The following is a 22,657-nucleotide window of genomic DNA, read 5'->3' as shown; positions in this document are numbered from 1 at the left end:
TTCCTGCAGCTCACTGGCACTGCAGGATGGAGCTCTGTCCTGGCAGAGCGTGGACACGCTTGCTGTGGGTGCAGCAGGCGGAAGGACAGGCTGGACCAGGCCGGAGAGGCCAGAGGGTGCAGGCTGTGGGCAGAGGCCGGGCAGCAGGGCAGGCTGGGGCCACTGCTGAGAGCCATGGTCCTGGGGATGTGGGGCCGGAGGAGGGCGTGGGGAGCCGGGTGCTGGCACCAAGGCCAGCCTCATGTGACACCCGGGGGGACAGCGGAACTTTTCACGGGGAGGAGGAAGTGGCTGGCTGACCTGCAGACTGCAGGGAGGGTCATGTGCTCGGAGGTCAGCACCCGGGCCAGCAGCAGGGGAGGGGACAGGGTCCGGCCGCATGCCAGCCACTGACACCTCCCTCCTGCCCGCTGTCCACCCCACACTTGCCCATCGTGCCAGCCCTGCTCACCCGTGGAGGTGGACCCTCTCCCTCGCCAGGCTGAGTAGCCCCAGGTGGGGCCTGTCCCCCCACCTCCCGTCCTGTGGCCCCGGACATGCACCCCCGCAGCCTGGCTTCCTCCTGTGTCCTCGTGCTGGTCTGGCTGCCCCTCTGAGGGGCAGCCTGGCCACCCAGCTCAGGAGCAGTGACACACCTGGTGAGCCCTGGAGGGAAGGCCCGGCTTCCCAACCTCCCAGGGCCACCGTGCTGCGGCCACGTCCTCGACCCAGCTGCAGCAGCCGCAGCAGCCGCCGGGCCTCGGCTCTGTGACCCCTCCCCGCGGCAGGCCTCGGACACCAGGGCCCCTCTCCCCACCGGCCATGGCCATGGCCACCCACCTTCTGTGTGGGACTGGTCCTGGGAGAGGCCCTGCCCCGTACCCTGGAGGAAGGCTGACCAAGCAGGTGTCCAAGAGGCTTCTGGGCAGACGGGCCTTGCTGGGCTCCCCCTCGGCCGGTGCCTGGAGGCCCATCTCATCTCCACAGGCTGCCCGAGCGCCACCAGACCTGAGGTGGAAGTGGACACTTCCCCTGTCTTTGGGTCAACTGGGCACACGGCGGCCTCCAGAGCCAGGCTTCCTGTGAGCAGTGGGCAGGGGCCTGAGGGACAGGCCTGGGCCCCTTCAGGACGGAAAACAGAGGCCTGTGGGCACAGGCCCATCCCAGGCTCCCAGCCCTGCTCCGCCTCAGTGCCCCACGGCCACGGCCACCTGAGCCGTCCAGCCGCTCTCATCCCCATGGGAAGTCAGGACCCTGGTCACGCCCACCACCCCCGGCCCTTCTGAGCCTCCGCTCCAGGAGAGGGGGCGTTGCGGCCCCAGACCCGCTTGCTCGGCTGGCCGGGAGGGGCAGCCTAGGGGAGCAGGCGTCCCCGGAGCAGGCGGGCGATGACCCACCATGGGCCCACTTGGCCACGGGCCTCGTGGCCTGGGAGGCAGCGGAGGGCAGCGGAGGGCAGCGGAGGGTGGAAGGCCTTTCCGCTGGTGGGACGAGCTCCAGGTCACGAGGAGCAGGTTCCAGCTCTGCAGGGCCCGCCCCAGCCTGGCCCACCACAGGGCAGTGTGGACGTGGCCCTGCCTCAGGGTCAGGAGCTGAGCAAGCGCAGGGGCGGGCGCTTGTCCTGCCCCTGTCCTCAAGGACACCGTGGAAGGACTGAGGACTGGGGACGCCAGGTGGCCAGGCCCCTCCTGGTGGGATGTCAGGTTCCTCTAAGACCCACTGACCCAGGGCAGCAAGGAGGCAGTCAGGGTGGACAGCTGCTTGCCCATGGCCTCCGCCACTTCTGGGGGTGGAGGTGAGTGCAGAGGCTCGGGTGGTGCCCAGGGAGGACCCCAGCTCCCAGGCAGAAGCCACAGCCTGTTCCAGGAAGCAGCTGGAGGGCCGGCCCTCGCTCCAGGGAGCCTCGGGTTGTCAACCCCACCTGCGGGAACCCACACTGAGCGAGCCGCTCCGGCCAGCCAGCCCAGCAAGGTCAGCACCTCAGTCCCGCGGCAGTCCTGCCCAGCTGGCAAGCCCATCGCGCCAGGGCCATCCGCCACCCACCCCAGCAGCCCCATCCCCCACGCCACCCAGCCCAGCCCCCGTGGTCCTGTGTGTGCCAGATAAGGCGGCCCCAAGTCCCTGCCCCACCAGCCTCTGGGCTGGGCCTCTACCGTGGCCCCCACTCAGCCCACCCTGCACACCAGGAGGCCTCGGGACGGGACCTCCCAGCCCCGTCTCGGACCTCCGGCTCACCCTTACTCTCACGGGACCACCCCCCGCCCTGGCAACTTCAGACTCTGCCCAGACTCCACCCGCCGGGGTTCCACCTTGCCCTGCACACCCTCGGCCTAGGAGATGCCAGTGGCCGGCGCCACCCACGGGCACCTGCTCTCTGGGCCCGGGAGGTTCTGCTCCTCCCTGAAGTCTCTCTTCCAACCAACGGCACGCCGTGGACAGTAGCACCCCTCCCCAGGTGCCTGCACCCCACCCCAGCCTCTGACCATCAGAGGTGTGACAGAAGACAGGACCCCAGACGGGAGAGCATCCTGGTCCCCCGGTGGGTCAGCATGATCTCGGAGGAGGCGATGGACAGGGAACCATTAGCAGATGGCTCCAAGGAAGGAGGGGCACAGCCCAGGGCTCAGTGGCCTCCAGCAGCCAGAGAGGACGGGGACACACGGAGCGCCCAGGAGGGCCCTGGATGCCTTGACTGCAGCCCAGCGAGGCTGACCTCAGACTTCTGGCCTCCAGAACTGGGAGCAGGAACCGGGCTGTTCCAAGCCACCCGCTGTGGTCATTCAGACAGCAGCTTTCTTCCCGCTCTGACTCCAGAACTGGGGCAGCCTCACCTCTGGGAGGGACAGAGGGGAAGCAGATGCAGCCTCCCTTCCTCACGTCCTCGTTGCCTCTTCCTGTCACCTGTCCCTCGTCCCACTCTTTTTTTCTTGGGGGGGGGGACCAGGGATTGAACTCAGGGACACTCGATCACTGAGCCACATCCCAGCCCTAGTTTGTATTTTATTTAGAGACAGATCTCACTGAGTTGCTTAGCACCTGGCTTTTGCTGAGGCTGACTTTGAACTCACGATCCTCCTGCCTCAGCCTCCCAAGCCACTGGGATTACAGGCATGGCCACCGTGCCCAGCTGCCCTTGTCCCATGCTTGTGGTCTGCTGCGTGCCAGGCATGGGCTCCACCACAGAGCTGCACACCAGCCCCCTCCTAGGCCCAGGCCCGTATGGATCCAGACCATCCCTTCCTGGTTGGCGGCCACACTACAGGGCAGGGCCACTCCCAGTCACTGCTCTGACCCCTGGCCTGCCGTGCTGCCCACTGCTGGCTTGACCCTCGCTCCAAGCTCCCTCACAAGCCTGCAGACCACACACTTCCACCCCTCCCCGTTGGAGGCTGTGACGGGCCCCCCTGCACACCCAGCCCTGCCCGCCATGGGCCAGACACCAGCCCCCAGCTAGGTGGCCCCAGGGGACCTTCCCTGATCCCGTCTGCACTCACCACGGTCCTCCCAAGACAGGCACAGTGGGATGTGGAGAGAGACACACACAGACACAGACACAGGGAGAGAGGCTGAGAGACAGAGACAGAGATAGATTTATTTTAAAGAACTGGCTCGTGCAATTGGAGGGTACAAGTCTGAAATTTGTGGGGCAGGCTGGAGACTCAAGGAGAGATGATGCTGTAGCTTGATTCTGAAGGCATTTGATGGCAGAACAGCTTCCTCCTGGGGACCCTTACCATTTTTCTTTTAAGGTTTTCGACTGTTTAGACGTGGCCCACCCCAGTGTAGCAGCTGGTCAGCTTTCCTCACAATGTGCTGCCCTGATCAGCTGAGTACTTGCTCAGGTCCTGTTTGTCCCAGTTCATCAGGTTGGATCTGCCTTGCTCATTGCCAGCAGGCAGCACAGTGGGGCACCTCCTGGGCACAGTGGATATTGCCAAAGCAGAGGAGGAGCCTTTGGGGAACAGCAAGTCACTATTGGGCCATTGCAGGTGCTGGGGCCAGTGGGCTCTGCCATGGACTCCAAAGCAGAGCCCACTCTGTGGGCTCCAGGTGGCTTGCTGCCATCGGCCTTCCCAGGGCAGCCATGAAGAGGCAGGCCCCACCAAGGGCTCAGCCCTTGGGACGGGAGCAACTACACAGAGAGCTACTGGGACCCCGGGTCTCTTTTCACTGCAGCCTGAACCAAGACCCCGAGACACTGCTGGGCTCCAGAGCCTCTGCTTTGGCCTCTGTCTCAGAACCCTGGAAGCTCAAGGCACCCATGCTTGTGGGCCACAAGTGAGACCAGCTTGAAAGGTCACCCGTCCCACCTGCCTGAGGAACACACGCCTCCTCAGGGCAGAGGGGCCGATCCCGGGGCGATGCCCACCCCAGGGGACGCCCAGAGACCCCCGCCCAGGCCCCCGCGGCACCCAGGAACACTCTCCTGGATGGGGGCGTGTGCACCCCTCACTCTGCCCCGAGTCTGGTCAGGCACACCCTCTCCCCGCAGCCTGCTGGGCACCAGTCCCCCTCCCGCAGCTCTGCCCATGTGCGCTGCCCCCTCCCACCAGCCCTAGCCCCTCCAGTGACCACAGCTCATTCCCTCACATGGCCTTGGCCACCCTGAGGACCTGGCCCCAAGCCCCAGGCGCTGCAGCCCCTTCCGTGTGACTCAGCCACGGAGCAGGAGAGGCAGGAAGGCAGGAGAGGTGACTCAGCACCTACAGCTGCTCCCGCCCCGGGCTGGGGGAACGCTGCCCACGCGGCACCGGGCAGCCACCCCGCCCAGGCCCCTGCGCTCCAGGACTGCCCTTCCCCTCAGAGCTGGTGGGGATGGACAGAGCTTCCTCCCTGTCCATCACACTGAGGACCCAGGGGTGGTCTCAGAGCCTCCGAACAAGGGGGCAAGGCCCTGGGGCTGCCACCAGGGAGGGTCTGTCGGGCTCGGGTCCCTTGGGCCGGCTGCCCCCAGCCCTGACCTGGCCCCTCCTCCAGCCCCCACGGGGGCACGACTGGGCTTCCCAGGGGCCAGGGCCTAGGAATGGCCCCCCAGGGAGCAGGGCCAGGGAGCTGTGAGTGGCCCCATGGTGTGTCCACGCTGGGCACCGCCAGCTGCCCTCGGTGCCAGTGAGGAGGAAAATCTCGGAGGACACACTGTGTCTGCTGGAGTGCAACCCAGGCAAGCCAGATCCGGCCAGCAGGAGCCGTCCTCTGGCCTCCACCTTCAAGGGCCACCACACTAGCCTTTCCTGCCCCGCCGTGCGGCGGAGATGGGGGCCGGGAAGTGGGTGCAGGGGCTGCTTCGGGCAGAGCGGAGCAGCCACAGGAGCCCACCTGCCCGCCTGCCCTTCACTGCAGGTCCAGGGCAGGACAGGAGGCCCCTGCCCCCGGCTGGGCCTGGGCGTCCCTGCTGCCGGCTGGGTGGCCGTGGCTGTCGCCCGGGCTCCTGACCATGTGTTGAAGATCAGGGTCTCCATCTCACCCAGTCCCCTTCCTCGTTCTCCCTCAAAGAAGTGGAGGCTCTTGTGAGGATGAACTTCACTCTTTGGAACCACTGGGCTCATTGGGGGACGCTGAGCAGCACACAGGTCCCAGACCCCAAGGCCGCCACGCCTGCTGCCCACACCTGGCGCCTGTGTGGGCGCCTGCACAGGTGCCTTATTAAGGGGGCCCACAGCTGGCCCTGAGGCTGGACAGACGTGCAGCGACGTCCCCCGGGGTGGCAGGGCAGCATGCCCTGTCCCCGGCTGGCCCCGCACCCCTGGCCTGGTCACCATCTGCAGAATGGCCCCTGCTGGGGTGGAGGGCGGGCGTCTTTCACTCAGCAGACTGTGCCCAGGGCCCCATCCATGCCAGCAGGTCTTCCCTTCTCAGTGCTGGACGGCATCCCTGTGGCCGCACGGCAGGCCCGTGGCTCCTCCAACCACCTCCCCAGGGCGTCTGGGTGGCTGCCAGGCCCTGGTGACTGGAACCTCCCGTGAGCCTGGAGCCAGCGCAGGTCCTCAGCCTGGTAACTGGAGCCCGGTCGCCGGCTCAGGTGCAGGAGGAGGCTGGGCCCACAGCAGCTGCCGAGTCAGCAGCCGCACACCTTCGAGGCTTCCGGGGACGCATGTCCTCGCCAAGGGTCCTGGTGCTCTGGATGGGGCCGTCCAGCTGGTGTGCAGGGGTGTCCGCTGTGGCCTCAGTGGCGGTGACGTGGGGAGGTGCCCATTGCCGCCACGTTCTCCTCTGGTGAGGTGACGGTCAGAGCGCCTGTGGGCTTTTGAATGGGGTTGTTTGGTTTCCTGTCCAGCTTTCGAACTCTGCGTCCTGGCCACAAGTCCTTTATTGGACGCCCAGCCTGCAAACGCCCCTTCTGTTCCGGGGCGCATCCTCTCCGCACCCAGCCTCTTCCGGCTGGGATTCGTGTGCAGGTGCTGCTTAAGCTGATTCCCGGGGTGTGAAGAGCTGCCTTGGCCCTTCTCCCCGGGTGCTCTGTCCACTGCCATCTGCAAGGCCGCTGGCTGCCTGCGGGAGGAGGGGTCACCTAGAGGGTTCAGTTGAGGCCCTTCCTTCCCGCCACCGGCCTCCACCAACGCTCGCTCCCGCTTCCTCGCCATCCCTCGGCGGAGGCGCCTGAGCCTCCCTGAGCCGCCCTCTTAGCCTCCAGGCCCCTCTTGGCCTCTGTGCCCAGTGACCGCTTCCAGTCCCCTCTGATGGCTCCGCTTCACCTCGTGAGGCCCTGGGCTAGGCTTCAGTGCCCTCCGTGCACAGCCCTGGGCTTTGCCTGGTCCTGTGGCGAAGCCTCGAATGCTGATCAGGGACGCGCTTCCCACTCAGACCTGCCCTGGGCTCCCTGTGACGTGGCACTGTCACCAGCAGCGCTGCTCCCTGTCGGGCCCCCCAGGCAGCCGCTCACCCGACACACGCAGGGCAGACTCCTGGGCCTCCTCCCGGCTCCCCTGCTGCTTCCACCACAGGAGGCCAACTGCACGCCAGCCCGGCCGCTCTGGGGGTGGCCCCAAGGCGCAGCACTGGCCACCCACCAGGGGATCCCTCGGGTCCTGTCCCTGCAGTGCAGGGAGACTGATGGCGTCAGGGCACTGCTGCCTCCACCTGCACAGGTGACCCCCGCTGGCCCCTTCACCTGGGCGCCCCCCACGTGGCAGCCAGCCACGCCCCGTGGCTGCTCCTCCGCCTCTGCTGGGAGCGCCCTGCAGCTGCTGGTCTGTAGAGCCAGGCTGGGTGTTCCCTGGGCATTCTTCTGACCTCTGGCCTCATCGGGTCAGCTCCTCTCTGACCTCTGGCCTCCTGCTCCCCTCCCTGCAGGCTGGGTGTGAACCTTCGGCCTCTGCTCCTCTTGCTCCAGTGTCTGGCTGCGGGCCAGCTTTGTGACCCGTCACCTCCTTCCGGCAGCTCGGATGAGGCCTCTGAGGTTGCAGCACCCTCGGCCACTTCCTGAGCCCACCCTGCGCCCGCGTGCGAGGCCCCTGTGAGCTGCTTGCTTCATTTCATGTACACCCTCTAGAACGTAAACTGCAGGAGGCCAGGAGGTCCTTCTGCCTGGTGCGCCTGGCGGGGCCTGCAGGTGTTCAGTGGGCGCCGGCCAGCGGGCGGGGCTCTAGCCTGCACAGGCTGACTTTGATCCCAGCACGGCAGCAAAAGGGAAAAGCCAGGTGCACAGAGTCTGAGATCAACGCACGGCCCAGACCTGGTCCACCAGGCAGAGCGCGACTCCAGAAGGCAGGGAGCAGAGGTCGGGGGCCTGGCTCTAAGCTCCCTCACCAGGCCGTCCCCCGCCGGCCCGGGCTCTGCCACTTGCTCAGCCAGGGCTCCGCACGCTGCTCAGGCAAGGCACCCCAACACAAACCGAGAGGCGCAGGGTGGGCTGCTGCCCAAAGAGGAGCTGCAGGGACCCCTGGGGCAGCCCCGTGGGTGCAGCTGGGTCAGCTTTCCGCTGCTGTGACCAAGAGACCTGATGAGAACCATTGCAGAGGAGGAGAAGTTTACTTGGGCTCACAGTTACGGCGGTCTCTGTCTGCAGACAGCACGAGGCAGCCCCAGGCACAGGCTCCACTCCTGGGGCTGGGGGACAGACACAGCACTGAGGCGGAAGAGGGAGGCGGAGGGAAGCAGCTCACATGATGATCAGGAAGATCCACTTGCCAGATACGAATACATACCCCAAGGCATGCCCCAGCGCCCACCTACCCAGCCAGAGTTACCACTCAGTTAATCCCACTGGGGGGGGGGGGTCATGCTGTCACTGGGTTAGACTCTCATAACCCAACGGGTTCGCCTCGGAATGTTCTTCATTGTCTCACACAGGAGCTTCTAAACCACAGCAGGCGGTGACTATAGAGGCTGGGAGGCAGGCGGGCCAGCCTCCACCACCTGCCTCCTTGCTCCCTGCAGGCTGTGCACCAGGCAGAGCCCGGGTCCCTGCCCCATGCAGCTGCTGTGACCTGGGGCCCCTGGTTCCCTGAGGAAGCTCTCTGCTCTATCAGAAGCACAGGGCCTCTCGAGTCAGGGAGAGAGGCCCTGTGCCCTGTCTTCTGCCTAACACGAGGCCAGGAAGAGGCATCCTTGGACCAAAGGCACTGGACTGGACACAGTACTGCAGGGCATGGACACCGTCCCACCTTCGCTGGTTCAGGACACTGAGGGGCCAGGCTGGTGGGAACAGGGGCTCCTAGCCAGTTTGGCAGGTGCAGGAGACCTGGGGTCTGAGCCGAGCTGGGCAGGAAGCAGGGCAACCCCAGAGCATCTGGCTCCTCCAGGGCTCCGGACACTATGGGCCCATCCTTGTCTCTGCAGGTGGGGGAATCCAGGCTGAGACCTGGAGATCGGCCTGAGCAAGTGGGAGGAGGGACCAGAAACCACGCCCCGCTGCCCCTACTCTGGGGCGTCCCAGGGTCCTGTGGGCACATGCAGGCACTCACGCCACAGGGCACAGGGCACCTGCCATCACCAGGCTAGCCAGGGACTGAGGCAGGTGGAGGCCTCCTCTGCACCAAACGGGACAGACGGTCTCACACTCGCCTCTGTCTGACACCCAGGGACAGTGTCTGCCCACCACAGGGCTCCGGGTCCCAGTACCATGACCCAGGGCACCTCTGCCCCTCACCTGATGCCACCTGACCCAGGGCCCAGCTGTCCTCTGAGACAGCAGCTCACAGGGAGGCAGGTGACGGTTCAGGGTGCTAGGTGCCACTCCTGGGCTGACCAGAGGAGCTGAGGTCAGTTTCCAAGGGCACAGATGCCTGTCCACCTCGTTCTGGCCTTCTGTTCTCACACCGAGAGCTACACAAGGTACGTAGAGCACTATGCACCAGGAAAGACCCGGGAAGCCCTCACTCACCTGTGGCCACCACACTGGGTAGACAGGGTCCGCAGGGCCTGGCCTGACTTAGTTACAGCCTGACATGAGCCATGATGCTGTCTGCCTCTCTGCAAAGTGGGGCCGGGGGTGTCTACCCTCCTAGGCACTGGGAGAGCCTGCCCAGCAAGGGGGCATCTGGAGGAGAGGCCCAGGAAGGCTCTCAACCCTGCTCAAACCTCACCCCCTCCAGAGGACTTGCCCCTGAAACCTCAATTCCTAGCTCACCTCCTCACATTTCCTTCCTGACAGGAACCCTTCACTGAAATGACCTGTCCCAGCCGGGTTCCGGGAGGAGAAGCCCAAGGGCAGGCAAGAACAAGTACCAGGGACGCCTGGGAGGGCAGCCTCCTGAGGCCTGGCCAGGATGAGGCTCACACAAGCACTACTGGGAGAGCTGGTTCTTGGTCGCAGGTGGGATGCACAGCACCCTTTGAGGGTCTGGCCCCAAGAACAGTGCCATATCACAGAGGAACAGGTCCCAGCCTCGAGGGAGCACCCTCAGGGACCCCGGGCAGGCCCAGCAGACGACTCGATGGCAAGGTGAAGAGTGGGCCGTGGGCATTTGTGTGACCCAGGCTCAGTCCTTGTCCCTGATGCCAATCCAATAACAAGACACCATTTTCAAGGAAAAACAAGTTTTCTTGCTTTGCTAGCAAAGGAGAAGCACAGGGACTCCCGTCCCAGAGGCTGTGATTCTGCCCATCAGCAGGAACAGGGACCTTTTAAAGGGGAGACTCAAAGGCCACATTCCTCGTGTTCTCTGTTGGAGTTGCGATGCACTTGTTCATCTGGGAGATGGTGACTGCCCAGAACTTCTGGTGCCATCCCCAAGTCTGGATACTTCTTTCCTGTGGTGGGTGAGTGCTCAGGAGAGATGGCTCTGCCTAGGATGGGGAGGAAAGCAATCCTGTTTCCCCCGAGACTAGGGAGGGGAGAGATTAGGGAGGAGCAGGGAGAGAAACGTGTCCTTTTAAAACTAAATGGGCTAAGGAAATGAACAGACACTTCACAGAAGATCTACAAGCAATCAACAAACATATGGAAAAAATGTTCAACATCTCTAGTAACAAGACAAATGCAAATCAAAACCACCCTAAGATTCCATCTCACCCCAATTAGAATGGCGATTATCAGGAATACAAGCAACAACAGGTGTTGGCGAGGATGTGGGGAGAAAGGTACACTCATACATTGCTGGTGGGGCTGCAAATTAGTGCAGCCACTCTGGAAAGCAGTGTGGAGACTCCTTAGAAAACTTGGAATGGAACCACCATTTGACCCAGCTATCCCACTCCTTGGCCTATACCCAAAGGACTTAAAATCAGCATATTACAGAGATACAGCCACATCGATGTCCATAGCTGCTCAGTTCACAATAGCCAGATTGTGGAACCAACCTAGATGTCCTTCAATTGATGAATGGATAAAGAAACTGTGGTATATATATACAATGGAATATTACTCAGCCATAAAGAATGATAAAATTATGGCATTTGCAGGCAAATGGATGAAGAGAATATCATGCTAATTGAGATAAGCCAATCTCAAAAAACCAAAGGACGAAAGATATCACTAATAAATGGATGATGACACATAATGGGGGGTGGGAGGGGTTAGTGTTAGGATTAGAGGAGGGGGGCAAGAATGGAGGAAGGAGGGACTGTATAGAGGGAAGGGGAGTGGGGGGGGTGGGGGGAAGGGGAAAAAATGACAGAATGAATCAAACAGCATTACCCTATGTAAATTTATGATTACACAAATGGTATGCCTTTATGCCATGTACAGACAGAGAAACAACATGTATCCCATTTGTTTACAATAAAAAAAATAAAAAATAAAAAAATAAAAATAAAAAATAAAACTAAGTCCCAGTGGCAGAGCAGCAAGGGCTGCATTCAAAGCTTAAAGAGGACCCTGTCACACTCGGAGAGGGAGGGCGAGGTCCCTCTGGGCCAACGGCTCGTGGGGGAACAGGGGGCGCTTCCAGAGGGGGTTGTGGATGATCCCCAAGGATGGAGAGAGCCGCGAGGCAAAGAGGCCCGAGGAAGGCGGGCGCCCTGGGGAAGGGGTCACCCCAGGTGCACCAACCCGAGCTTCCTGGGCGGGGACTGCTGGCAAGCGGCGACGACTGCAGGCTGGGGACCCGGCTCCGCCCGGAGGCAGGTGGGCGGGGGACAACCGGGGTCCCCGAGGGGCTCCCCGCAAAGGGAGCCGTGGACCCTCGGGAGCGCCTGGGGGAGCGCGGGGCGGGCGCGCTCCGGGTGCGTGCGCGGCAGGTCGCCCTGCCCAGGCCCCGCCCAGGCCCCGCCCCCGCGCCGGCGCTCGGCCCACGTGACCAGCCCGGCAAACAAGTCGGTCAGCTGACTCGCCGGACTGCGCCGTCATCCCAGCTATAAGCGCGCGACCTCTGGGACTCGGCTCGGCTCCCACCCGGCTCTGCAGCCATGCAGCCCCCCAGCCTCCTGCTGCTCGCGCTCGGTCTGCTGGCCGCGTCCGCCTCGGCGCTCGTCAGGTGAGCCCCTGGCCGCGCAGCGGTCCTGCGCCTGCGCCCCCCGCGCGCCCCGTGCTGGAATGCACCTGTGCAGCCTGCGCGGCCACCTGCAGGGCCCACCCCTAGGGACGGCGCTCCGGGGCGCACCTGGGGTGGGCCTCGAGAGGACAGGAGGTTTGCTGTGACTGTGACTCGGGGGTCGGGGACTGTGGAGGAGCAGTGCTGATCCGTCAGGCGGAGTTTCGGGGAATCTTACTGGGGACGCGCTGTGGATGGCGGGAGGCCAAGGACTAGGCCCTGGGCAAGGCAGTCTCCCTTTGGGGGACCCCCACTTTGCCATTTGTGAACTGGAGGGTGGTCTTTCCTTTACTCGGGGGATGCTCCCACAGTTCTGGGTGGAGAGACCCAGGAGGCCCTAGGAGACCCATAAGTCCCAGGGACAGGAGGAGGTCTGGGGGAGAGGTCCAGCTTGTCCACCCCTGGAGCTGGGGCTGTGCACCTGTGCACCAGGCGCTCTTCAGGCCTAGGGATCTGCCCCCCTGTGCCACATGAGGCCTTCCTGCAAGACCTCCCTTGTGGACAGATGGAGGAGGTCCTAAGTCTCTGGGCCTGGGAGCTGGCTGGGGACAGAGACTCACCAAAGGTAGAAAGACCGTGGGCTGCAGCGTGGGGGTGGGCAGCCTCAATGGGAGCCTTTGTAGGGAGCAGCCACAGGCCTGAGCCTGCCTTGGCCTTGGTGCCCCACCTTCAGGCCTCCCCTTTCTGGGGAGGGAGGCTTCCTGGGGGCAGGGCAGCTGAGCCAGAGCCCCTCACCTGAGCCTAGGTCCCTCAGGTCTGCTGGCACCTGTTTCCCTGAGCCCTGGAGGGCGTGTCCCTGCCCCTAGGCCAGAATTTGATCTCTTCCAGCTCACCCCTCTTTGGTAAGAGCCCTGTGTTCCTAGAGCACGCCCTTGCCGTGCCAAAAGTTAGCTGTGACCTTGTCCTCAAATCCCTGGGGCAGGGAAGGGTCATCGAAGCAGTTCAAAGCTCAGGCCAGCTCTCCCAGGTGCAGGGAGGCCAGCAACCCCAGGAGATAGGCAGGACCCCTCACTTCGGACATTGGATGGCAAAGCCCTATGTTTCACAGAACCCAGAATACCTGACCTTGGTCTCCAGCGCCCACTGGGCAGGCCAGACCCCTGAGGCCACCTGGGCAGGCCTCTGGAGGGGTGCTCCCTGCAGGCAGGTGGGGCTCCTCTGGAGGACACATGGAAGCCTCTGGTGCCCAGGGGCAGTCTACAAGCTTGTGGGCTGGTGGTACATGTGGGGCAGTGGTCCTGGGGTAGTCAGTAAGGCCTCGGGGATTGGCGTCGCGGCCCTCTGTCAGGAGGAGCCACCCGGGGAGGTCAGACAAAGCTGTCAGTGCTGGCCTAGAGGGCAGCCACACTGGTGTGGGCCCTGGTAGAGAGCAGATGTGGCCAGGGGGCCAGGTGCAGGCTGATGCCTCCAGGGCTTCGGGCAGGGCGACAGGTGTCCATCAACGCCCTAAACAGACACCATCCCAGCAGAGACCAGAGCAGGTGTGCAGGAGGACTGGAAACCAAGTCAGCCGCTGGAGTGACTGAGGGCTGTTGGGCTGGCGTGTGGCTCAGGAGGGAGAAAGGTGGGCACACTGGCCTCCAGGCCAATGTGGGGTACAGAGGGGGTTGGGCCTCCCAGGACTTTGGCCTGGCCCCGGGCTGCTGGTGGGTCACCATTCACTCATTGAGGGCAGCTGGGCCCGCAGGTTCTGGGCAGGAGTTGGGTTTAGACCATGCTGAGTTTGAGACTCCTGGGAGCACTAGGAGACCATGAGGGCACCTGGTGGCCAACACGTGGTCTCTGGAGGGGGCTGCCTGAGAGCAGCAGCCTGAGCGCCCCTGACGTGCCCCACCCCATCTTGACAGAATTCCCCTGTACAAGTTCACGTCCATCCGCCGGACCATGACGGAGGCGGGGGGCCCGGTGGAAGGCCTGGTTGCTCAGGGCCCCATCACCAAGTACTCCCTGCAGTCTGCGGCTGGGACCCAGAGCCCGGTTCCCGAGATCCTCAAGAACTACATGGACGTGAGTGTGGTGGGGCTGTGCTCAGTGGGTCAGGGCCCCTCGGGCTCTGCAGCCAGTGGCTTTGCCTGTGCACCTGTTCAGGGGTGGTGCTCCTGGCTCCCCAGGCCCTTCCCTGTGCAGCCGGCCCTGCACCTCAGGACACGTCCCGCTGCCTCCAGCTCAGAGATGTGCTGTCGTCTCAGCCTTAGCACCATCCGGGGCCCTGAGCCCGGATCATCTGGACCAGCACACCTGCCTGGGTGTAACTGGCTAGAATCTCCGCTGGGAGGCCTGCGGTGACCCCGTGGCACAGGGCCATCTCCTCACCATCTTCTCCGGGGTCAGCAGCCCCTCTCATGCCTCTGTCCCTGAGGGAGAGACAGGCTCTGAGCCACAGACAAGCCTTGGCCTGGCCCATTTGGTTCCCACTCTGAGAACGGCTTTGGGGCCCGAGCAGGTGGCTCGGGCTGCCGGGACCATTCTTGTGTCCTTATCTCTGAGTCCCAGGAAGCCCCTCATCACCGCCAATCCTGGGCTCTGTGGCCCCCTGGGCTGGGGGTGTGCCCTCTGTCTTGCCTGGCCACAGCCAGGGTGGTGACAGGAAGCTCAGGACATAGGCATGTGACTGGCTGGGGGGGGGGGGCTGCCTTTCTGGGCCTCACTGGCCAGTTCCTGATCCCCCCGGGTGCACGGAGATTTGCTGAGTCACCGCCCCCCACGGCCACGTGGGACAGTCGGTGGTTACTGCTGCTCCCTGGAGCCGGGTGGGAGTGGAGCCAGGCTTCCTCCAGTGCCGGGGGTACCCTGGCAGGCGGGGCAGCTCACCCCAAGCTCCAGGACCCCCCCCACCTCCCACCTCTGAGAGGACCCATGACAGGGCTTCCTCCCAGAGGCAGGTCTGGTCCCAGAGTTGGTACCCTCGTGGCCCTTGCTGTCCCTGTGAACAGATGGGGAAACTGAGGCTTGGGTGGTAGGCAGTGACTGCGTCGAGCCAGGGTGTCGGGCTCCTGGGTGTGGCTTCTCCCATTGGCCCAGACCCCTCCAAGGCTAGTCGTAGGACAGGGGCAGGACCTGAAGTTTCCAGAGTCAGGGCCTGACCCCCGTGAAGAGCTCACCTCACTTCTCAGGCCCTAGAGGCTGAACGGCAGGGGAGTCTACTGGGTGGCCTTCCCCAGGCCAGGGTTGCCCAAGCCAGCTGACAGCTGGCCTCATCTTCCGAGAGCTTCGGCCCGCCCCAGCCTCCGTTCCCCAGTGGGTGCTGTGCCCGGGGTCTGGAAGCGCCCTGCCCGAGTGCTCGGGCCTAAGCTCTGCTGGAGCCTGTCCTCATCAAGGTCAGCAGGTGGCAGTGGATGCTGCAGCTGGGCACTCTTCCCTCCAGCCTGGGCCTTCAGGGTCTGGCTCCCAGGACAACCAGGGTCCCCTCAGGTTCAGTGGGGACATGGGGTACCTTCCCTTGCCCTGATGGACACTGCCACCCCATAGGCGCAGTACTACGGGGAGATTGGCATCGGGACCCCCCCACAGTGCTTCACAGTCGTCTTTGACACCGGCTCCTCTAACCTGTGGGTCCCCTCCATCCACTGCAAGCTGCTGGACCTTGCCTGCTGTGAGTCACACCCACGAGACGCCGGCTCCAGCCGCCCTGACCCTCGCCTGCCTGTGCACTCAGCCACATGCGGGCTGCTGGTCGCAGGAGCAGTGGGGGAGGCAGAGGCCGCAGCATGGGGCCTGCAGGCAGCCAGTGTCCTCCCACTCTGGGGACTCGCCTCTTCCTCCGGGGAGCGGGGATTGCTCCCCAGTCCTGCCTTTCCCACCAGGCCACTCTGGGGGACAGCTGGGTGGAGGAGCAGGCCTGGGACCGGCAGGTGGCCCTCGCCAAAGCTCTTGGGCAATGACTGCACCTCTCAGCCACATCAGACAGGCCCGGCTCCTCCACCCTGCCCGAGGGTGACCGCTTTCCGGGTGAACCTGTTCCAGCCGGCCCAGCTGGCCGCGGCCTTGCTTCTCCTCTGGGCTGGCACTGTACCGACCGAGGATGGAGAAAGACGTGGGCTTGGGGTGTCACAGCCCCATCCAGGGGTCCCTGGGCTGGTGGGCCACAGGTCATGGCCCAGCCTTACCCTGGGCAGCGAGCGTCACGGTGGATTGGGGGTCTGAGGCTGCAGTGGGGCAGCGGGCTGATGGTCTGCCCCCACCGAGCAGGGATCCACCACAAGTATAACAGCGGCAAGTCCAGCACCTACGTGAAGAACGGCACGTCCTTCGACATCCACTACGGCTCGGGCAGCCTCTCCGGGTACCTGAGCCAGGACACCGTGTCGGTGAGTCCCTGAGTCTTCTCTTGGGACGGGGGCGCTCACCGTGGTGCGCTTGGGCAGCTGCAGCCGAGGGAGAGGGCGTGGTGACCTGGCCTCTTGGAGGGCTGTTGAGCCATGGGCAGGCCTGTGGGTGGACGGCAGGCAGGGAACCTGGCGTGCTGGACTGCAAAGAAGCCAGCGGGAGGCAGGGTGAGCCTGGCCATGTGCAGACCAGAGGGGCAGCTAGGGACCCCGGGGTCGGAGGGGCCAGTGTTCCCTGGAATTCGGGGCGGCGAGCAGGAGGAGGAAGGTGGGGCAGGAGCGTGGGTAGCGAGCATCGCCACACCCGGGCAGGCACGGTGGCTCCCGGGCAAGAGTGCTGGGTGGTCTCGCGCCAGCCCCGGCCTGCTGGGCTGGTGGTGCGGGTGCAGATGGTGGGGGAGGGTTGGAGTTCGTTTTGGGTTTAATGTGTCAACAGGGTGTCCAGGGACATCCCTGGGCATTGAGGGGGTCCCGTCCCTGCAGCTGGCTGAGGGGTTGGGCACTGAGGGTGAGATGTGGCAGAAGCCCCGGTGCAGAGCGTGTGGAGCAGAGACCTCTGCAGAGTGGCGCAGGGCCCGTGCCCGCCTGCAGGTGAGGGTCAGGCAGGCTGGCCCCTGCCCTCCAGAGAGGCTGAGCTGCCAGGGGCTGTGTCTCTGAGTCAGCGTCCATGTGGGCTGAGATCCTGTAGGGTAGTGAGTGGGTGGCACTCGTGCCCATATGCTGCCGGGGTGGGTCCAGCAGGGCTCTGGGCCCCTCAGCTGAACAGGACGTTGCCCAACCCGCTCCCCACGCAGCCTCCAGCCGAGCAGCCTGCCTCCCACATCCTGCCCAGGCCTCCCTCTCTGCCGACCAGGGAGGGGTGTGGCCTTGGGTGGCACTGTGGGCATCGAGCCTCTCGGGCTGCAGGCCTAGGCCTGGCAACTTATCTCCAAGCCCAAGGGCAGGAACCAGACAGCCCTGGCACAGGGGAGAGGGCAGGGTGGGAGCCGAGCCAGCGCCGCCCTCCACGCTCCCTCCCGCCCCCGTGTCCTGTGAAAACAAGGTCATGACGCTCCCTGCGAGGCGCCCCCCACCCTCACACCACATCCCTGTCCCCAGCTGGGTGTGGTGTCCCCAGCCTTCCGCCTGCCCTGTGTCTGCTTGTCTGGTGTCGGGAGACGAGGGCCATCTGAGCCGGGCATGGCAGCTGGCGTCCCAGTGCACTGTAGCTGCTGAGCCCTGCGCTGCTGACCCTGCCCTGGCCTGTAGGTGCCCTGCAGTTCAGGTCCGCCAGCCCCAGGAGGCATCCAAGTAGAGAGGCAGATCTTCGGGGAGGCCACCAAGCAGCCTGGCGTCACCTTCATCGCGGCCAAGTTCGATGGCATCCTGGGCATGGCTTACCCCTGCATCTCCGTCAACAACGTCCTGCCCGTCTTCGACAACCTCATGGAGCAGAAGCTGGTGGAAAAGAATGTCTTCTCCTTCTACCTGAACAGGTTCCCCTTCCCCACCCCACCCCGGCTCTCCCCGCTGTGCTTTGACGGGGCCCAGTCCACCCTCCAGACTGTGCCCACGGCCCTGACCTCTGACCCTGACTTCCCAGGAGGCAGGAGCGGCTACTCTTACAGACAAGCGGCCTGCAGGCCTGCAGGTCCCAGGACCCTGCCCGTGGGGCCTCCCTCCCATGGGGGCAGGACCCACGCAGAGGTGTGGCAGTGCCTGGTTCAGCCTGTTGGCACTCCTTGGCTCTGGGGAGGGGCAGAGGGGTCCAGTCCTGGGCTGAGGGTGGCCCCAAGGCCGTGGCCGTGAGCCCTGCTCTGTAACAGGAGCTCTGGAGGAGGGCATGCCAGGGCCGGGGCCTCCTGAGGGATGTGCCCTCAGATGGACCCTGAGAGGCAGATGCTCCTGAGAAGGCCGAGTCCGGCCTCAGGCTGAGGGTGGCTGAGGTGCCTCAGACCTCTGGCTACCCAGAAGGAACGCTGGGGGCCTTCCTGCCAGGGGAGCTGCTCTGTGCAGCTGCTGCTCCAGCACACTGTCCCTCCACCAGGACCTTGCGGGGAGCGTGGGCCTGGTCCCCTCACGGGTTACTGCCCAAGTGCTGGGCAGTGGCTGGTGCCGCCCTGAGGGGGCTCCAGTTCTGGTGCAGACGGGTCAGCGGCAGCTTCCCTCCCGAGCTGTGGCTGCTCGCTTCACGTATTCCCCGCCCCGGGCTGACTGGGCCGCCTTGGCCAAGGGGTGTCTGAGCCTGACCCTGACCCTGGGCACTCTGGCGGAATTCCAGCCCAGAGCCTTGCCCTGTGGCTCAGCCCTGCTCCTCCCTGCCCTGACTTAGCACGGACCCTTTGCTCCGTCCCTTGCTCTGGGTTCTGCACACAGCTGCTGGCCCAAGACTGCAGTGCAGGTGACAGCTGGGGTCATTTCCCCAGGACCCCTGGGTGCAAGGGAGGAGGTGGGGTGAAGAGGGTCCCCTCCCCTAGGCAGGAGGTTCACTCAGACACCCACAGGTGTGACTGCCCAGGCAGGGTCTCAAGGTGGCTGAGGCCAGTGGGGTGGGGGGACATGGGCTCAGGAAAGCAGAGTGGTGGACAGAGCGTGGGTGAGGGAGGAGGACAGGGCAGTGGTCAGGTGTCTACACACGGGAGGCCCAGGCTGGAGGCAGGTGGAGCCCAGTGGGAGGTCAGGTGAAGCTTGGGGCTTCTGAGTGTGGGGACACCCTGGCAGGCCGGCAGAAACTCCCGAGGCCAGCTTCTCTCAGGACGTGTTTGGTGACCACAGAGTGCAGCGGTCTGTGTCCTGTCCAAGTTGCGCCCTGGCTGGTTGTGGGTGGGCGTCCCTCTGACGGGCTGGAGAAGCCGGGCTTTGGAGGCACGTCCTCAAGGACGCAGGGAAGGTTGTTCCTGGGACAGCCAGTGTAGAGGCCCCAGCAGGAAGGAGCCACTCAGCCTTGGGGTTGTACCCCTGCCTCCTCTTGGAAGCCCACCCTGGTTTTTCCTTCTTGGGCTCCCAAGTTGTCTTCAGCCTTGATCCTGGTCGCCTGTGGCTGGGCCTTGGACCCCAGCCAGCACTCAGGGCAGGAAGGAGGAAGCTTGATGCTCCTCTTCCAAGCCTTCCCCCTTCCGGGTGGGGCCAGGAAGTCCCTCTGTGAGCAGCCCCCATGACTGCCTCACCCCTTTACCTCTCACCTCCTGGCCCAGCCGGTGCTCTGGGGGCGACATGGGCCCTCCTCTGCAGGGGGCCGGGGGTGCTGACTGCCGCCTCTTCCCTCCCAGGGACCCCAGTGGGCAGCCCGGAGGGGAGCTGATGCTGGGTGGCATCGACTCCAAGTACTACAAGGGGTCCCTCACCTACCTCAACGTCACCCGGAAGGCCTACTGGCAGGTGCACATGGACCAGTAAGTTGGGGGCGTTTCTGTGGGTGCCGGTGGCGTGGCACACAGGCCCCAGGGCACACGGCCCAGCCCCTCCCTCGGGCTGCCCGGGCTGCAGCCCCTGCCCACTCATGGCCTGTGACTCCGGCCAGGAGCTGGGCCAGGCTGGACCCGGCCCTCCGTGCCCTCTTGCCCTCTCCGCCCGTCACTCCTGGCGGCTCGTGAGTCAGGTCGCCCTGAGAAGGAAGAGCAGGCCCGTCTCCCGAGATGGAGTCGGGTGGCTCTGATGGGCTGGCCCAGGTCAGGAACTTGTGCCCTCCCACCTCCAGGCTGGAGGTGGCCAACGGGCTGACCCTGTGCAAGGAGGGCTGCGAGGCCATTGTGGACACGGGCACCTCGCTCCTGGTGGGCCCCGTGGACGAGGTGAAGGAGCTGCAGAAGGCCATTGGGGCTGTGCCACTGATCCAGGGCGAGGTGAGTGGACGGCAGGGGGTCCCTGGCCTGCAGCCTGATCCCTCTTGCTGGGATGGGCAGCCGGGGGCGGTGGGGGTCCCTGGCCTGTGGCCTGACCCCTCTCGCTGGGATGGGCAGCGGGGGGCGGCGGGGGTCCCTGGCCTGCAGCCTGATCCCTCTTGCTGGGATGGGCAGCAGGGGGCGGCGGGGGATCCCTGGCCTTCCGCCTGACCCCTCTCACTGGGATGGGCAGCAGGGGGCGGCGGGGGATCCCTGGCCTACGGCCTGATCCCTCTCACTGGGATGGGCAGCGGGGGGCGGTGGGGGATCCCTGGCCTACGGCCTGACCCCTCTCACTGGGATGGGCAGCGGGGGGCGGCGGGGGCCCCTGGCCTGCAGCCTGATCCCTCTCGCTGGGACGGGCAGCGGGGGGCGGCGGGGGTCCCTGGCCTGCAGCCTGACCCCTCTCGCTCTCCAGTACATCATTCCATGTGAGAAGGTGTCCGGCCTGCCGCCCGTCTCCCTGCGGCTGGGGGGCAGAGATTACACCCTCTCCCCCGAGGACTACACACTCAAGGTGAGTGGCGGGAGGGCCGCGGCCCAGACACCCCCGTGGGCATCAGTGACCGCCATGCCCACCCCGTGGCCTTGCAGGTGTCGCAGGGCGGGAAGACAATCTGCCTGAGCGGTTTCATGGGCATGGACATCCCGCCGCCCAGCGGGCCACTCTGGATCCTGGGCGACGTCTTCATCGGCCGCTACTACACCGTGTTCGACAGGGACAACAACAGGGTGGGCTTTGCCGAGGCCGCCACGCTTTAGCCTGGCCCCTGCCCACCAGCAGAGCCATGGACCCGAGTCCAGGAGGCAGCCGGCCGGCCCTCAGCACTCGGCCCTGCCCACTCACACACACTCACTCACCGCTGCGGCCCGGCCTTCGCTGGTCTCTCGTCCTATGGCTTCCCTCCCTGGGTCAGCAGCGCTGCCAGTCTCTCCCAGGAGGGCAGATGCCAGGCCTAGGCGGGGATCTGTCTCACCCCTTGGAAGACCCAGCCTGGGCTTGGTGGCCGCCAGGTTTGAGTGTCCCGGGAGTCCCTCCCCTCACCCTGCCGGTCTGAGTCCCTGCCCAAGACAGACTGTCCTCAAGGGCTCTCCTCTGGAAACCTGCCCTGCCGGAGTCCCCTCCACTCAGCCTGGGCCTTGCCCGTTCTGTCGCCCTCGCCTGACGGAGTGTCCTGGCTGCTGAGGCCTGAAGACACGCAGAAGGAACAAGAAGACAGGCAGTCCTTATGGGCCTGACCCACCCAGGTGGCCTGTATTGGCCTGAGTCAAGGGCCAGGGTGTCTGGGGCCATGCTGGCCTTCCTCTGGTGACCTCTGCTGCCCTCTTCCTGGGTGGCTGAGAGCCACAGCTGATAAGAAAATATAGTTGTTGGGCCTATTCCTGTGTTGGCGTGCTTTGTCCTCTGGAGAGGCTGTGCTCCCTCGGGGCCTGGGGCAGGAGCGGTGGGCTGGAGAGATACCTGAGGGCCAGGGCAGGGGAGGGAGGGATGAACCAGGCTGCCCAGGCCTTTGGAGCCCGGTCACGCTGCCTAGGGGACCCCTGAGGCTATAGCTTGCTGGCTGGCCTTGTGGCTAAGATGTGGCTGGCAGCAGCTGGCTTGTTCTGAGGCCTGGAATGGAGGCCAGCGGATGTGGCCTTGGCCGGAGGCTGCAGGGCCAGCGTGGTGCTTCTGGTGCGCATGCCTGCTCAGAGGCAGGCTTCCAGTGAAGCCGTCTCAGCGTGCACCCACGAGGCTTCCAGATGCTCCTGAAGGAGAACAGTGTTGGGTGCCCTGGTGGAACCTCTGACCCTTGTGGCATTTCCTTGTATCTAGGGCAGAGAAGGTATCTGCCTGGGCTCTGGCTTGGGCAGCCTGCCTCCCAAGCCAGCCCCTGGAAGCAGCCCTGGGCTCGGGCAAGCCAAGCTGGTGCTGCCCGGGCCTGCCTCGGGTCACCGGGTTCAGGGCCCAGGGCCCAGGGTCCAGTGTGGGGCCGTCCCCAGGCAGCAGTTGCTGCAGGCACTGGTGTGCAGACTAGCTCCTAAGGTGGTCTTGTTGGTTGGAGGGAGAGGCCAGGAACACATGTCCAGAGGCAGCAGCAGGGGCTGAAGGGCTGAGCGGGAGGTGGTGTGCTCCAGGTGGCAGGCCAGAGATCTCTCGATCAGCTCGGGAGTCTTGCTCGAGGCCCCCACCCCCACCCCAGCAGGTGCAGGGTACTGGCACGCCTGATGTCATCCTCCCTGTGCCTTCCCGGCCTGCCGGACGGTGGCTGTCCTTGGACTTCCAGTCCCAGGGGCTCCAGGGACTATACCCTGGGGCTGAGCCCCAGCAACCACCTCCTCTGGAGAACACTGGTCCCGAATTGCCAGGAAGCTGGTAAACATGTGCCCGCTGTTCTCTGCACCTGAAATATGAGAGGGAGCTGGGCAGAGCTCCGCAGGGCCTGGCAGGGTTTCTGGGGAGACCAGTGTCATCAAACACTGCATGGAGAGGCCGGAAGGAGGTCGATCCTCCCTCCCCTGCAGGCCCGCGCTGCTCCTTCCAGGCGCCATCTCCTGCGCTGCCAGGGCTTGCACCCGTTGCAGCCACCTGGGCGTGACC

At 64.8% G+C, this 22,657-nt stretch overlaps 1 protein-coding gene across 1 annotated transcript; it reads left to right on the top strand.

Moving 5' to 3' along the window:
* The first annotated feature begins 11,675 nt into the window (after nt 1–11,675).
* Nucleotides 11,676–21,456, top strand: Ctsd (cathepsin D). Its single transcript, XM_047519036.1, has 9 exons — nt 11,676–11,834; nt 13,739–13,898; nt 15,360–15,483; nt 16,080–16,198; nt 17,465–17,691; nt 19,465–19,587; nt 19,893–20,037; nt 20,495–20,593; nt 20,671–21,456. The coding sequence occupies exons 1-9, from the start codon at nt 11,767–11,769 to the stop codon at nt 20,836–20,838; spliced, it is 1,233 nt and encodes a 410-aa protein (XP_047374992.1). The 5' UTR covers nt 11,676–11,766; the 3' UTR covers nt 20,839–21,456.
* The last annotated feature ends 1,201 nt before the right edge of the window (nt 21,457–22,657 follow it).

Source organism: Sciurus carolinensis, chromosome 11 (assembly GCF_902686445.1).
Source record: "Sciurus carolinensis chromosome 11, mSciCar1.2, whole genome shotgun sequence".
Taxonomy (NCBI): Eukaryota; Metazoa; Chordata; class Mammalia; order Rodentia; family Sciuridae; genus Sciurus; species Sciurus carolinensis.
This window is presented reverse-complemented; position numbering and strand designations above follow the sequence as displayed.